Source organism: Pteronotus mesoamericanus, unplaced genomic scaffold (assembly GCF_021234165.1).
Source record: "Pteronotus mesoamericanus isolate MK-2021 breed Mesoamerican mustached bat unplaced genomic scaffold, CSHL_Meso_final scaffold_174, whole genome shotgun sequence".
Lineage (NCBI taxonomy): Eukaryota > Metazoa > Chordata > Mammalia > Chiroptera > Mormoopidae > Pteronotus > Pteronotus mesoamericanus.
In genome coordinates, this window is record NW_026555309.1 from 46,059,413 (window position 1) to 46,075,337 (window position 15,925).

The 15,925-nt window shown below is 67.0% G+C and overlaps 2 protein-coding genes across 2 annotated transcripts; one reads left to right on the top strand and one right to left on the bottom strand.

The window, feature by feature from the left end:
* Positions 1-2,448: 2,448 nt before the first annotated feature.
* Positions 2,449-5,069, bottom strand: JRK (Jrk helix-turn-helix protein). Its single transcript, XM_054590112.1, has one exon. It carries the CDS (start codon positions 4,988-4,990, stop codon positions 3,329-3,331), a length of 1,662 nt encoding a protein of 553 aa, XP_054446087.1. The 5' UTR covers positions 4,991-5,069; the 3' UTR covers positions 2,449-3,328.
* A 7,251-nt stretch (positions 5,070-12,320) lies between these two features.
* Positions 12,321-15,180, top strand: THEM6 (thioesterase superfamily member 6). Its single transcript, XM_054590113.1, has 2 exons — positions 12,321-12,879; positions 14,895-15,180. Exons 1-2 carry the CDS (start codon positions 12,367-12,369, stop codon positions 15,006-15,008), a joined length of 627 nt encoding a protein of 208 aa, XP_054446088.1. The 5' UTR covers positions 12,321-12,366; the 3' UTR covers positions 15,009-15,180.
* The last annotated feature ends 745 nt before the right edge of the window (positions 15,181-15,925 follow it).

Below are 15,925 nucleotides of genomic sequence, written 5' to 3' on the forward strand. Positions count from 1 at the left end.
GACTGTGTCATTTATTCTGAACTTCTGCCCTGAAAGCGGGGGGACACCGCTCTCCTTGCTTGGCCGGCACCCGTGGGCCTTAGTGGGGGTCTCTGCCGCGGTGCCGGTGGCCCCACAGGCGACAAGACACCCAGGGCACACTTTGGGGGCTCCCAGGGCGAGGGCAGCATGCAGGGGTCTCGTGTCAGGATAAACTGAGAGGCGGCAGGTGCCCGCTGGCAGGGGCGGGGCTGAGCCCAGGCGAGCGAGCGAGCAGGCGAGGCCCCGCCAGGGGCCAGCGGCAGTCGGGGTGGGGCCAGCAAGGAAGGCCCTTGGGAACCCAGCGTGGCCCCTAGGCCTGCCCCCCATCGCAGGGGAGGGGCTGTGGCCCCCAGTCCCAGCGTCCCCCTCCAACAGGCCCCCAGGGCCCTGACCAGGCCCGCCTGCCACCACTCCCTCAGGCCGTGGTTTAAGTGTCTGTTTAATAATGAGGCACAAGGATAGCCAGTGCCACAAGCGAGGGATTGGGGTGTCCTCATCAGAGCAGCCTGTGACATGCTGGCTTTTATCTCAACTTATTGCCCCATAGACCAGGGCCGAATGACTTACCCAAGGGGGAGGACGGGAGAGGCGGGGGCGGGGGGGCCCCCCCGCGGCCCTGGCCTCCCACACCCACCCGCCCCTGCCGGCCAGGGCCTCCCCCACGGCCGGGGCCCCGCCCCCGCCCCCGCCCCCGCCCCTCCAGTCCCGGCCCCGCCTCCCACTGGCGAAGCGGGAGCCCTGCCTCGCCCGATCCCAGCAGGGCCTCTGGAGGGAGTGAGGGGACCGGAGGCTGGTGAGAGAGAATGTCCCGCCACAGGCCACGGCTGAGACCCGGGGGTAGAGCCAGAGAGGTAAGGGAAGCGAGAGCCCCATGGGAAGTCAGGGAGGCCCCCTCCTCCGCGAGAGGCCCCCGGGGGGGCCCCCATGGGCTGCACTCAGCCCGTGGTCCGTCTGCTGCCCTCCGTCCATGCTCCCCGCAGCTGCCCCGGCCGCCGCAGGCTGGGCATGCGGTGCAGCCCGCCCGTGCTGGCAGGACCTAGCCTGGCGCCCTGAGACCCAGGCGGGTGCCCGACGGAGCCCTCTTCCTTGGGGTGCAGGCCAGGCCCTGCTCATGGGCCCGCACAGGCTCCAGCCCCTCCCTCCATGGCCTCCGGCCCCCATCTGGCTGGCAGGGTGACCAAGAGGCGTAGTCCCACACCACTTGGTGTCCCATCCAACCCAGTGGGCCCGACCTAAGGCTGCTGGGGGGGTGGGAAGAGCCTGAGGCTAAAACACCCTTGAGCCTCTCAGACACTGGGCGGTAGTGGGGCAGAGCCCCAGGGCTGGGGGGGCCGCTCAGAGGATGCAGCGGTCTCTGCAAGGAGTCCCGGGGGGCTGGCCGGGCAGAGGTGCTTGCTGGAGCCCGGCACAGAGCTCGCAGGACGGGCTGGCTGGGCCCCCGCCCACCAACTCCGCACCCCGAGGGCCCTCCCTCCGCCTGGGAGCTCCAGCAGCGAGCCCTTTGCCCTGATGTGCCCCAGCAGCAGCAGCTGGGGTGTGAACCAGAGCCACGCACGACCGCCGGTCCTGGAAGCAGCCCCAAGGAGACGCTGCTCGGCCAGTCCACTGACGGCGTTTATTGACTGGCCACAGCACGCCAGGACCGGGCAGTTAGTGAGGGCGCGACACGTGCCCGCAGCCTGGGGTCCAGCCTACAGGCGCCTGCCTGCGCGGCCCTCCCCCGCCTCCACCCACCCAGCAAAGTCCAGCGGGTGCAGAGCACGGGGTGTCCCTGTCAGTCGCCACACGGCCCCGCCGGCGCGAGGGCGGCCCCGCCCACGCCCACATCCAACGTCCGGCCACACCCCACGCAGCTGCAACTCAGTGGCACAGTGGCGAGTGCAGGAGTGACAGAGAATGACACCAAGTACAGAGGGGCCCCATGCACAAAAGGAGCGGCGACGGCACAGGGCGTCCCGGCCGTGGCCACAGACCCTGCACGGACACTCGAGCCGTGTGCCCCCTTCCCAGTCTCCGTGCGCACTCAAGGCAGGACACACGAGCCACGGCCATGGAGCACCGGGCCAGCAGCTGCCGCCACCCAGCGCCTGGGACGTGGTAGAGACACTCGTGCCTCCTCGGCTCTCAGAACCACGGTTTCCCGGAGGGGCAGACAGCAAACAGTGGCCACGGTGTGTCCGTTCGGCTGCCACGGCACGACTTCAGGGAGGGGGCGGAACTGCAGGGCAGACCAGCGAAGAGACACAGAAAAGCCACCGTCTCGTGCCCAGGGGGGCGAGCCGTGCCGCAGGCCCTCCGGGGGGGCAGGCCCAGCAGCGCCCGCGGAGAACCGAGCTGGCTGCACAGCGCAGGTCCCACCTCGTGAACCGGCCGGGATGCCAACTGCCCCCGGGTCTTGCTCAGGCGTGCGCAGCTGAAACAGGGGTTCGACTATGGCTAGAAATCTGAGCAGCGGGTCTTCCTGTCTTTATTACATATGTGCAAACCGTAGGAGGCCTGATTGAGGTTTATTCGTGTGAAGGCCGAGGAATGTGAAATTCTGGGAACGTGGGGCTGCGGGCTCTGGACTCCGAGCCAAGGCGCTGGAGACGGCACCGGGCCCGTGGTCGTCCGCCGGGCGGCAGGCAGGCTGGCCCGATGCCCTCGCCTGCTTTAGGCGGAGCAGTTCAACCAGGGCACCAGCACGCGGCCGCATCTTGGTCCGAACCCAAGGGCGGGGCGGGGGGCGGTGCTGGAAACACAGAGGAACTCTCCGGGAAGTCTTGTGCCGCTAGGTGAGACCCCACCAAAAGTGGGGACGTGTACACAGGGTGATGCCAGGTTGCCTATAAAGACACAAGCAGGGACTCTGCCCACTGGAGGTCATACGCGGAGTCCCCGCCCCCAGGGACCTGGCCTTGGGGCCCCCCCTAACACGGGCATAGCCACCAGACCAGCAGCCCGAGCCCCCCAGGGTGGGAGAGGCGGCCTTGGGACCGGCCAACCTGTCGAGTGGCAGCAGCTACTGCCATTGGCCGGCCTGAGCGCCGCTCTTGTCCTCTGGCACAGAGACAACCCTATGCACGGTCAGGGCAAGGCTCAGCCAGCGACCACCAGACCACCGTCTGCCCACCCGTCCTGGCCTCCGGCCACAGGAAGCTCTGGGATGTTCTAGGTCGGGTGGCCCTTCCAGAGCATTCCTCACGTTCCCGTGACATGACAGGTAACACAGGTTAACTGGAATGTGAGGGCCGCGTGCCTCACAGCACCCATGCCCCAGGGGCGGCTCCTGCCGGCTGCCACCACTCGGCCACCCTGCTGGGCGCCATCAGTCCCTGCCTGCAGTGGACGGGGAGGGGCCCAAGGGGGCACCACCCCCCACCCGCTCCTGGGGGGCTTCGAGCTTGATCAGGGCCCGGATGGCCGGACGCTGCCGCCGTCCCTGCCGCTGCCGCATGAACACGGAGCGCAGAGCGCGCAGCTGCCCCAGCTCCTGCGCCGTGAAGCAGGGCTGCCCCTCGGCAAAGCGGAGCACCGCGTCGAAGGCTGCGGCTGCCCGCTCCCAGGCCGCCTCCGCCTCCTCCCCCTCCGTGGCGGCCTCGGCCCGGCCATCCTTCTCAGCCTGCCCTGGCTGGCCCTGGCCCGGGCGCGCCTCTCCGGCCTCCTGCCCTGGCCCAGCCCGCTCGGTGGTCACGCTCCCATGGAGTCTGCTGCTTGGGCGAGACTTGACCTCTCCCCCAAGCTCCAGGACGTGCGCAAAGGCCTGGTCATGAGGCTTGGCTCCGAGGCGCTCGGGCTCCTCCTCAGACGATGAGCCTTCAGCCAGCGTGGCCGCGGGCCACAGCTTCCTCCAGGCCCGGCTGAAGACGGCACCCGGCACGGCGTCCCAGGCACAGGCCACGCTGCAGATGGCATCGTTCACGGTGTAGCGCGGGTGGAGGCCCTGCAGCGCGACAGGGGGGTTGATGAAATTCCTCATGAAGTCCCGTCGGATGCCCTGGTCCATGGGCTGAATTAAGGAGGTGACGTTGGCGGGCAGGAAGATGGTGAAGACGTTCTCAGAGACCAGCTCGGACTCCTGCGGGTGGGCCCGGGAGCTGTCCAGCAGGAGGATGGCTTTGCTGTCCTCAGGCAGACCCCGGGCTCGGAAGTGCTCTCTCACTGCGGGGGCGAAGATGTGATGGAACCAGTCAGAAAAGACCGCCCGGTCTGCCCACGCGTTCCCGTGAGCCCGGTAGGCCACGGGCAAGTGCTGGATGCTTCTGGAAGCCCGGGGGCCGCTGCATTTCCCAATGACCAAGGGCTTGATTCTGTGGGAGCCTGTGGCATTGGCACACATGAGCACGGTCAGCCTGTCCCTGCTCTGCCTGCCCCCGGGCCCTGGCCCGCCCTCGGGGCCGGGCAAGCACTGCCAGAAGAGGCCGGTCTCATCGGCGTTGTACACCTGCTCCGGCGTCAGGCCGTGCTCCGTGGTCAAGCTCTGGAAAAACCCACAGAACTGCTCGGCCGCGTGGTGGTCGGCCGCCTGCCTTTCGCTGGACGCGTCCAGCTTCTTAATGCCGTGTCTGGCCTTGAAACGCCACAGCCACCCGCCCGAGAAGACGCAGGGCTCGGTGAGCTGCATCTGCCCGTAGAAGTCCTTGGCCTTCTCGACGAGCATGGGCCCAGAGACGGGGACGCCCTCGGCGCGCTGGCCCAGGAACCACTCGTACAGCGCGCGGTCCAGGTGCTCGAGCTTGGGCGTGTGCAGCGTGCGCCGCCGCTCCAGGGCCTTGTTGGAGTCGGAGCTGGCGAAGAAGCGCAGCAGCTGCGCCTTGTGGGCCTTGATGTCGTACAGTGTGGACATGCCCACGTTGTACTCCTGCATCAGCGCCTTCCTGCTCTCGCCCCGCTCCAGGCGGGCGCAGACGTCCATCTTCTCCTTCAGCGTCAGCACCACCCTCTTGCGCTTCTCCCCCGGGCCCCTCCCGGAGGCCTGCTTGGAGGCCATGTGGAGGGCGGCTGCGGCCCCGCGCGGGCAGGCAGGGACGCACACCTCAGCCAGAAGCCTTCTGCCTCCCCGGCCGCCTCCTCCCACTCCCCCACTTCCGCCCCTCGGTCCGCCGTCTGCTGACCCTCCGTGCCTCTCTCCGGGCTCCACAACCTCTTGCCTCAGCTGTCCCTCGTCCTCCACTCCTGGCAACGTGGCCGGCTCCACCACCTCTCTCCAGCAGCACCGCCCCCTACACTTCTCCACGCCGTTGAGACCTGCGGCCTTCTCCGCGGGACGGTGGCCACTTCTCCCCTCAACCACAGACTGGAGCGGCAGGGCCCCGGGCACTGGCTGCGGCTAACCGGCTGAGCTGTCGGAGCCAGGCCGCCGCTCTCCGGGGCTCGGGGTACTGTTTCACACGCATCGTAGGTAGGAGCTGGAAAGCAGAAGGGGACAAAGAGCAAAGTCACAGAGCGCGGCCTGGACTGCCCGTGAGCACATCGCTATGACCGCACACGCTGGGGAGCTGCAGCTGGAACAAGTGATACAAAAATGACCAACACGTGAGCTGCTCAGCCGTGGACCCCACGGCCCGGGCTGCCTAGCTCTCTGCCGGGCCCCTAGCGGGCTGGGCATGCGGGCTCTCCCCGGCTTCTGCCGAGCAACGAGTCACCCCGTGCCTTCCAGCTGGACATTTCCATCCTTTCACAACTTCCCCAAACCCCCCACACCTCTCCCCACACCTCGGAGCAGGCCGCAGGGCATGGCCGGTGCAGCCCTGCTGGCCTGGGACAGCCTGAGAGTTCCCGCCCCCGCAGGACGCCAAAGCCCTCCAGCCAGAGGACTGAAGGGCGGCGGCCGGGACCCCGGGCACCCAGCTGGGCTGCTCAGAGCAGGGCAGTGGCTGGGACGGTCCTGTCTTCTCCGTCACAGCAGGCTGTGCCTCCCTCCCTCCCTCCCTCCCTCCACGGCTCGGCCTCCAGCCCTCACTCCTCGCCCGTGGACAGACGGAACCAGCCCTACGGCCGCCCCTCGCCACACCCCCCGGGAAAGGCCTGCAGGGCTCACAAGCGCCCTCGTAGCCCTCGCCCCCACCCACCTCCCTTCCAGACCCTCGTTTTGGCTGCTGCTTCCAACTGCAAGCAGTTGGTGAGGCTACAGGACAAGTCAAATGTGGAGCCTAAAAACGGGGCCCTTTGAGACCACAGCTCAAGAGAAGTGGTTTCTTCAAATGCAGCAGCAAGAGCGCCCCACACAAATCAGGGCCTGTCGCCGGCGAGCTCTGAGCACGTGCCGGCAGCCTTCTGAGTCAGTCTCTGGTCTGCAAAGCGGGGAGAGGTGCTGCGTAGAGGGACGCTGCTTACACCCTATCTACCGGGCGTGACAGTGTGGCGCTGCCCTGCGAGGCCCTGCGGGGAGCACCGGGAAGTAAAGGCAACTATGCACTTTCAGGGAGGTGTTTAATATGAAACTGGCTTAGAAACCAGGAGGACACGGGACCCCAGAGGAAGGGCTGGGGCAGCCGGAAGGGGTGTCTGGAGGTTCGGTGCCTGGGATGTGCTCATGACGAGCGACGCCTTGCACTGGACATGCAGGTGTGTGCGGGGCAACGCAGCACAGCTGAAAACACGGCGATCCGGCTCATGCAGCAAAAGCCTCCTTTAAAGATGAAATTCAGATGTTACTTCTGAAGCCATTTCTTCGACCTAAAGGCACCATGATGCAACAAGGCTGGGGTGTCCAGCCTTGCCGCTTCTGGGGAAGCGCTGACGCCAAGGCACAGGGTCACAGCCAGCCACAAATATCCTCTCATGCCCAAGGAACAGACCAGAAAACGGCGGAAAGGCAAAAGGGGACAGAGTTGGGGCAGGAGAGAGGGAGGCAGCCTGTCACGCACAAGTAGATCACTGCCCATCCTTAGAAGATCCCCAGGGCTTTAGGGGACAAGCGGTGGTCTGGAGGGGTCTTTAGGGGTAGAGGGAGCCATCAGAGAGAAACACTCAAGAAATAAGTTTTCTGGTGACCGAGGAAGAGGTGAAGTCCTGGGGGCAAGAAGGATGAGGGCGGGACGGTAAGGGACGGAGACGTCGGGTGCGCATCCTTTAGGAAGGGCGCCTGGAGCGGGGAAGCGTCCGCGACGGGCCGGTGGGTACAAACCCGAGGCGCGTCTCCGCGGAGCAAGGGCGAGGAGACCCCGGGCACGGCGCGCGCGCGCGGCTGGAGGCTGCTCTGGAAAGCGTTTCTATCCCGGGGCCAGGTCTGGGGCAAGAGCAAACCAGAAGGGAAAACCAGAAAGTCAAGTCCGCGGCGGCTTCTCCCGGGGAAGGGAGGGTGCCTCGGTGGCTGGTGGCTTCGGCAGGCGGGGCCCCGGGGTCGGGACCTGGCGCCACGGCACGGCTCGGAGCGAAAGCTGCACGGAAGGCTCGGGGCTGGCGCATCGGCCCGGGTCCCTGCGGGGCGACAGGCGGGGGGCTCGGCCTCGAGGCCGGGGTGCGGCTCCCGGCAGCATTGCCCACCGAGGGGCCCAAAGACCGCACGGCGCCCGCGCGTTCCCTGGGACCAGCCCCCACTCACCTGCGGGCCGGGAGCCGCCGCTACCGGAAGTGCTGGCGTTCAGCCCTCCGCCGGGCCACGCCCCTCCGCCACCGGTCACTTCCGGGACACTCTAAGCATCGCGGAGGACTCACTTCTCGGTGGCATCGCAGGATGCAGTGGGGATGCGGGTGGGACAAAGCGGGGCGTCCAGGGGTGGGCCCCGACGGTCTTGGCCCCGGGCGCGCTGTGCGCCTCGACTTGTCCGTCTGTAGCATGGGCGCGGGTAACTGGCGTCTCGGCTTTTTGATGGGGGCGCCCTGTGCCCCAGGAGTTGGAGCCCTCGCAGTCCAGGGCAAGGGGCTGCAGGAGGACGCCTTGGCTATGGAGTCTCCGAGCCCCCGCTCACCAGTGGGGACGTCCGACGCCGCGCCGTGGTCTCCCCACCAGCCTCCTCCTTAGCTGGAGCCTCGCCCGTACCTAATTTTGGTAATGTCTGTGAAGAGATTTGAGACGTCTGAGCGGCTGAGACTGGGAGGAGACTTGGCCTTGAGTTGATGCTGTGATAAGTTGAGACCTTGGGCGACCTTGAGTTGGGGTGAATATTTGGCACATGGGATAAATGGGAACCTGGGAACCGGAGGGCGGACTGCGGTGGGCTGAACAATGCCCCCACCCCACCCCGCTATCCGCGTCCTAAACCCCAGAACCTGTGAATGTGTCACCTCACGTGGCAACCGCGACTTTGCTGATACGATTAAGTTAAGGCTCTGGACGGGGGAGGGTGGAGGGTGACGGACAGTATCCTGGTAATCAGGGAAGGCCCCTAGGTCTTCCCAGGGTCTTATACAAGGGAGGACGGAGGGTCAGAGTCAGGAGAAGACCACGTGCGGACGGAAGCCGAGGGAGGGAAGATGCGACTGCAGACACCAGGCGCAGCGTGTGCTCTGTGGTGGGGGGAGGGGCAAGAGCCCAGGAGCCAAGGCGTGCAGGCGCCTCCCGAGGCTGGGAAAGGCGAGGCGCAGAGCCTCTGCTGTCGCCTCCAGGAGGAGCCCTGCTGACACCGTGGCGTTAGCTCCGGAGACTCACCTCCGACTGCGTCCCCCAGAAATTCAAGTTAATAAACGTCTGATGTTCGAACCCACCAAGTGCATGGTCGTTTGTTACAGCAGCAGCAGGGAACTGAGGCAACTTTGATACCTTCCTCCTCCCTCATTTCCTCCCCTGGCCCCAGGATCCTACCCGCCGCCTCCCCTGGTCCCCCTTCTTCGCTCTCCCCTGCTGATTCCTGATTGGCCAGGCTCACTCCTTGACTCTCCTTCTGGGTCTACGCCCGCTCCTGGGCAAGCACCTCCGTTCCAGGGCTTTACGGCTTTACGTACCAGCAAGGGCTGGCAGCTCCCTGACCTGTGACTCCTGCCAGGGCCCCTGCGTGGAGCTCTGATGCCTGGGTGTCCCCCCACCTCCACGGAGCCTTGCAACGGACACCTCACCCAGCGTTCCTAAGGCTGAGCGCTCACCCTGCCGCCCGCCCATCTCTGCGCCATGGCCTCAGGGAGTCACCCTTGTCCTCTGTGTCCTTTACACCCCACAGGCAGTAGGCCAGGACCAGGAGAGCCTGGAGCCGCAGGAGGAGACCACCGGGCGGTGGGAGGAGCAGGCTCAGAGTGGGTTGCACTGACCCCTCGTCCACACGCCGCCCACTGAGATGCGGGCAGGGACCCCTGCCTGAGGCCGGCTGCGAACCCCAAGCCAAAACGACGTCCAAACCTGAAGGAACCTTTTATGAGTTTACCTGAGCCGCGCTGACTGCTGGGAAGTAAAATCTCAATGGATTAAGAAAATGCTCCCGAGCATGTCAGTGTTGCGGCTTGTTTTCTACGTTAGAATCAAAGGAGCCGATGTGAGGGGGTTACATGAAATCCATGGGTGTCGGGCTCGGGGGGGTGGGAGAAGGCAAAGCGAAGAGGCCTCTGGGACGGGACAGGGTCAAGCGGAGAGCCCAGTCCTCCCTCTCCGTTGGTGGGGACAGGATGGTTAACATCTAACACTGACAGGGCACAAAGAGATGGCGCGCAGGGAACAAGACGACAGCGACGGCTCGTGGGCGCTGGCTGGGCCCTGCGGGTCTGGAAAAGGAGACCCCTCTGACCTTCCGAAGACATGTTACCCTAGATGCAAAGACACAGTAGGCAGGCGCAGGCCAAGTAAAGGCCGGCCGCTGCCGAGGAGGCTGCAGGCCTGGGGTGCGGCTGCCACCGGGCTCCACTCCCAGGGAGAAGGGAAGGCTTGGGTTCAGGCCGCCCTGCGTGGTCAGCCCTGGGCTGTGAGTTTGCAGGGCCCACCGTGCGGGCCTCCCCGAGCTTGTCAGGGTTAGTCTGTGGCCGCGTTTTCGTCCACACCATGAAACCAGACACGTTATGTGCTTCCAAATACAGCAGTGGGACAGACGCCCCCACACCCCAAGGGAGACATCGGAGGAAGGAAGGGGCAGCAGGTCCCAAGCGGTCCCAAGGCCGGCCCGCAGCATTCGCCCGCTGCCCGGGCTCAGCAGGACTCCTGCTCTGCCCCCCACGGCTCCTGCTCTGCGGTTCGGCCAGACCCTGGGCCCAACGGTCCCGCGTCCCGGGGCGCCCTGGGCGCTGCAGGATGAGGAGCAGCACTCAGGTGGCACCTCCTGGACGCCAGTAGCTCCCCCAAGGGGGCAACTAGAAACGTGTCCCTGCACCGGCAAGCAGCCCCTGAGGCGGGGACACACCCCACCTGAGACCCCCGCCTTAGTGTGAGCGCTTCACTGCAAGGGACACGGACCAACAGGCATTTATTTACACGCCTCTCTGTGTTTGAGGAAGGACTGCTCCAGGCCAGGAGCTGGCAGATAAAGGCTCCAGGGGAGGCGGCGTCTCTGACCTCCTCAGCCCTCCTCCTGGATTCGATCCTGAAAAGAGGCCCTGAGGCAGGGGGGGGGGGGTGCGGGGAAGGATGATCTTGCTGGAGGCTGAGCCCTGGGGAAATGTGCTTGTCTCCCAGCTCCCCTGGGCAGCGTGGGGAGCCAAGGGGCAGAGGGTCCCTCCTGGTTTCAGGGCAACTCCCATCTTCCCACCTTGAACCCTGGGTCAAGATGACACAGAGGTGTGGGCTGGCGGTGTGAACTGGGGTGCGGGGTGACCCAAGCACCAGAACCCCCCGCCTGCGGCACCCTCCCTGCAGCCCACACCTCAGCGCATGCTGATACATCGGTGACGGGACCTGTCGCCCCACCGCAGACCATGAACCCCAGCAGGGCAGCGCTGAACTGAAAGGCTCAAGGAGCGGCCGGGGCTCAGGGTCGTGCGTGGGACGAGGCAGAGCTGGGACCGCCTCCTGGGGTGGCTGAGAAGTGAGCCCTGCCTTCAGGGAGCAGAAGCAAGGACAAAGGAAGTGCAGCGTTCAGCCTGGTCGGTGGCTGGGGGCTGGGGGCTGCGCGGCTCTCCGGCCCCCGCTGGCGGAGGACCGGGCCCAGCTGGCCGTGGAGCCTCTCCCTTGCCAGCCGAAGCCTCGGGGAGCTGCCCGAGGTCCCCTGTACCGCTGCCCACCTGTGACCAGGAAGCTTGTCTTCCTCGCCCTGCGGCCCCTGGCTTGGCCCCGCAGCCAGGTGAGACCCCGGCCAGCCACAGCACAGGGCCAGGGGAGCAAGGATGTGGGTGAGGCGCTGGAGGGAGGCCAGCGCGGGGCTGTGCAGCGGGGCTGCCCAGGAAAGCCGCTCCTTCGGGAGGGAGGCCAAGGGCCCTGCCACCCGAGCCCAGGCCCCGTGTGGGCTGGACCAGGGGCAGCTGCCGCCGGTGCGTCCTCAGAGCCACGGGGCTGCACAGCAGCACCCAGGAGCTCCTGCGCTGCCTCTCCCCGCTCTGGGGCTGCAGCACCCTGCCAGGCCACTGGCAGACACTCGCGGGGGCCAGCTGGAAGAACTGGCCTGGCCTGCTCCAGGCTTCCCCTCCCCAGCCTTGCGGGGAAGAGGGACAGGCCCTGGGTCACCGGGCTGAGTCTCAAGGGCAGGCCATCTTTGAATCCATTGCTGAGTCATTCCCGTTCATGGCCTCCCCTCCTCCCCCGGACGTTATTTGCTGCTGTGTCTGAAGGGGCAAAGGGTGGGAATGCTTGGGAATGAGCTCGGGCGGCCAGGATCTTGGGGGGTCGGGCGGCTGTCGGTGGGCAGGGGTAAGGAGGCTATAGGCTGGGACTGACAAAGTGTATTGGGGTCAGACCGTGATGCACCCTAAACCCGCTGCATGTATTTCAGGGGTGTCACCCTGCGGAAGTCTGGAGCCCCTGGAGGTTCTAGAGGAAAGGAGGGTCAGCTTCCAGTAGAGTCTCCAATTAGCTCCCCTGGGGACCGGCTAATGGGGAACTGATCATTTCTCGGGACCGGGTAAGTGCTGGGCCCTTTGACCTTGCTCAGATCAGGGGCCGAATCTCTGGGGCCTGTCCGAGTCTTCAATGGCCCGCAGAGACTCCCAGGCTTGCGCTACGGGCCCGGTAGGGACCCTGCGGGCGACCCCAGGGGTTCCGACGCCTGCAACGCGGAGCGCGACCGCCAGATGCCGCTGTGGCGCCCCGCGCGCGGCCCTACGGCCCGCCCTCCCCAGGAAAGCGACGGCGGCGCCCCCGGCGGGACGGAACGGACCACGGAAGCCACGGGGGTGCCTAGGGCGAGGGCCGGGACTGCGGCCTACAGCACTGGGGCCTCAGGAGCGTTCCCCCCTCAGCCGGCTTCGTAAGGTGGTTCGGTCCAGACGTGCTGCTCCCGCGGGTTCCGGGGCTGGTAGGAGCTAGCAGCAGCTGAGCGCACACCGGCAAGCACCGGCGTCGCGGGCTCCGTCGCGATGCTGGGACTGCTCGTGCCATTGCTGGCCGTGGCGCTCGCCTACTTCGCGCTGCTGGACGGATGGTACTTGGTGCGTGCGTCGTTCGTCTTCCTGCGTGCTCACCTGCTGCAGCCGCGCGTCCGCGACCTGCTGGCGGAGCAGCGCTATGCGGGCCGAGTGCTGCCCTCGGACTTGGACCTGCTGCTGCACATGAACAACGCACGCTATCTTCGCGAGGCTGACATGGCGCGTACGGCGCACCTGGTCCGCTGCGGCGTGCTCGGGGCGCTGCGCGCGCTCGGGGCGCACTGCGTGATGGCCGCTTCGTGCGCGCGCTACCGCCGCTCGCTGCGCCTCCTGGACCCCTTCGAGGTGCGCACCCGCCTGCTGGGCTGGGACGACCGCGCCTTCTACCTTGAGACCCGCTTCATCAGCCTGCGCGACGGCTTCCTGTGCGCTCTGCTGCGCTCCCGCCAGCACGTGTTGGGCACCACTCCGGAGCGTGTGGTGCAGCACCTGTGCAAGCGGAAGGTGAGATCCCCCACTCCCTGTGCACGACCCCGCGGGGCCCTGAGGACTCCTGGTCCTTGCCCCCTCCTCTGGTGAAGGTCTGATCCCTTGGGGTGCCCCTGCCCTTCTGCGTACTGTTACGTACAGCCCTTTCCCCTGGGCCCGGGGCCTCCTTCATTGATGCCATCGTCCCTGGGGGCTTCCAGGGTCTCCGAATCAACTATTCGGAACTGATCTGTGCTTGCTCCCCACCTGCCACTTCTCACCGCGGGCCCGCAAGGGTCCATGCCCGTTCACCACCTTTTCCAGGACAGGAGCACCCAGACCAGCCTGCTCCCAGTAGACTAAGTGCTGTATGTTTTGGGGTGTGGAACCACCCTCTCTGGTCCTTGGTTCTTAACACAGTGTGGCTGCGTGTGCGGGGTGGGGGTGGGAGGGTGCCAGTGAGAGGGAGTTGCTGGGAGTTCTCAAGGGCCTGAGACGCCGTTTCACCCAGCTTAGAGCTGAGGGGCTGGGTCCCCATCACCTGGGTTTGGCCTCGGGGGAGTGAGCCCTGGACAGCGCAGGCCTTTCTGCTTTCTTCAGCTGGAGATAGAAGCCGGGGTGCTGCTGGAGGCTTGAGGCCACTCCCCAGGGCCGGCCCCGCCCAGCACCACGCGGCCGGGGGCGGCCGCGTGGAGCCGGGCCCTGGGGACAGCCCAGTGCTGCCCAGGCAGCAGTTGCAACGGCGACTCCTGCTGCAGGGGGGCTCCTGCGGACCGGCAGGGCGCCTCCACGCGGGGCCGGCGCCTGTCCTGACGGCCGGGTGCCCGCAAGCAGGACACTGCCCTTCTGGGAAGAGGAGGGGCACAGCCCCCCTCCGCCGAGGGAGGCGAGCTCTTCCCGCATCAGAGGTGGGGGACAGGCTTGGCGAGGGATGGGGCTGCTCGAGGCCGCACACGGGCCACCGCGCAGCTCCCGGGTGTTCAGTTTCTGGTGAGCCAGGGGCACAACCAAAGGGTCCATGGGGACAGATGGTCCACGTGTCCCTCCCTGTGTTAGGAGGCTGGGAGGGAGTGGCCATCAGGGCTGTAGGTTGATTGGCTGAGAGCTGCAACAGAGAGGCACGGAGAGGAGAGGAGGCTTTCCTGCCTGGGAGGCTGCGGTGGGGTCAGGCGCGGCCTGCGGGGTCCCTTGGGCTGAGGGGTGAGGTCCCTGTGAGTGGTGAAGGGTTGACAACGCAGCATGGCAGGGACACCCGCCAAGGACAGGAGGGCCGAGGGGTGGCCAGGAGTTGCCTGGTTTCCATCCTGAGCCTCTGGGAGCTCCAGAAGGAGTCTCTGGTTCGGTGTCAGCAGGCTGAGCCCAGTGCCCAGGGCCCTGCCTGCCGAAAGGCTGGCCTGGCCTCAGGGGGACAGATGGGCCGGGCAGAGAGTACTCCCGAGAGCCAGGCCCAGACCTGGAGCAGAGCCTGCCCAGGCTCTCCCTGTGGTGAGGGCAGCTCCCCCGTCTGCCGGGGCGGCGGGCCGCCGTCTCTGAGCCCTTCTGCCGGCCCCTGGGTGCGCCGAGAGGGGCGGGCACTGGCCCGGGGCTGTGCCTCGTTCCAGGAGCTCCCAAAGCCAGTCGGCAAGGCCTCTCACCCCGACCCCGAGGCCTGGCCGGCACTGCACCTGCCACCGCCTCACAGAATGGTGGCCAGGCGCCGCCCCCCGCCCCCTGCCCCAGAGGACTCCAAAAGCCCCTGGCTCCTCTGCACTTCCGGTCTCCCGTCCCCCCTCTCCAACCCGCGTGCCTCAGCAGGTTCTCCCTGAGTTCTGGGGACACACAGAGGGCTCTGGCATGACTCTGGGGGACACACGGGCCTGATAAAGGAGGAGCTAGGACAAGGGTAGAGTAAACACTGAGGGCCCAGGAGCCTGGGGAGCCTGGGGAGCCTGGGAGGGGCGGAGGCTGGGGACAGCAGCGCAGAAGCCCAGAGGCAGCAGCCTGTTCGACCCCCGTGCTCGTTGCCATGGCAGCAGAGGGCCCGCGGGAGCCTCACCCTCCTCCCACCACAGGTGGAGCCTCCTGAGCTGCCAGAAGACCTGCGGCACTGGATCGCCTACAACGAGACCAGCAGCCAGCTGCTCCGGACCGAGAGCGGACTCAGCAGTTCTGTCAAGGACCAATGACTGCCACTCCCTCCCCACCTGCCCGGGGACCAGAGTGCAGGGCAGGCGGGCCAGGACAGGACACTCTCCCTGAGCTGGAGTAGCCTCGGGACAAACCCAGCCCCCTTCCCCCGCTTGGCCCCCTTCCCCTCTCCCAGTATGGATGCCCCTCTGTGGCCCGCCCCACGCTGAGCAGGGGATCGGGAGGCAGAGTCGCCCTGGCCCATCTCTGCCCTCTGGGTGGAGACAGTGGGGGAGGCCCTTGGCGTGCCATTTGGGGGTGGGGGTGGGGGTGCCGAGCCAGGCGTCCAGAGGCCCAAGTCCAGAGATTGCTTGGAGCATGAGGACCATCTGGAGCCGCTCCCTCTGGCCGCAGGTGAGGGAGGGAGGGGCAGGCCCAGGGCCCGTAGGACAGGTCAGAGGCCAGGCAGGCTGGCCAAAGGGCACGCAGAAGGGGGCTTGTGGGAACGGTGAGCTTCCTGTCTCTGGGGGTGACCAGGTTGGGACCTGCTGCCCAGGGGACGACAGAGCAGGGCGTGGGATTCGGCTCGGGTGCCCCGCACCCCGTCCTCGTCTGCACACCCAGAGGCGGGCCTCCCTGGCCCTTCTGCTGGCCTGGCCTGGCCTGGCCTGGCGTCCTTTCCTGCTGCTGATTTGCGGGGCTGCCTCTCCTCTATAGAGGGTCTGGGGCTGGTGAGGGTCTTGGGGGCCTTACCCTGGGATACTGGCCAAGGCCACCCGCTCCAGCCTGGGGCCTCACCTGTCACCGAGGGAAGGGGGGCCTGGAAAGAGGCCGGGACCGGCCGAGAGCCTCCAAGGCACCGAGCAAGAGAGCCCCAGCCCAGGCTCTGCCCCGCAGCCTCGGCGCCCTGGCTGGCTGGCGCCACGGGGCGGGGCCCCAGGTGTGTGGCCGCTGCCTGCGCACCTGCCCCGCGGGC

Coding starts and splice junctions, on each gene's coding strand:
- JRK (XM_054590112.1), bottom strand. CDS start 4,990: ATGGCCTCCAAGCAGGCCTCCGGGAGGGGCCCGGGGGAGAAGCGCAAG.
- THEM6 (XM_054590113.1), top strand. CDS start 12,367: ATGCTGGGACTGCTCGTGCCATTGCTGGCCGTGGCGCTCGCCTACTTC. Junction 12,880..14,894: donor AGCACCTGTGCAAGCGGAAG/GTGAGATCCCCC, acceptor CTCCCACCACAG/GTGGAGCCTCCTGAGCTGCC.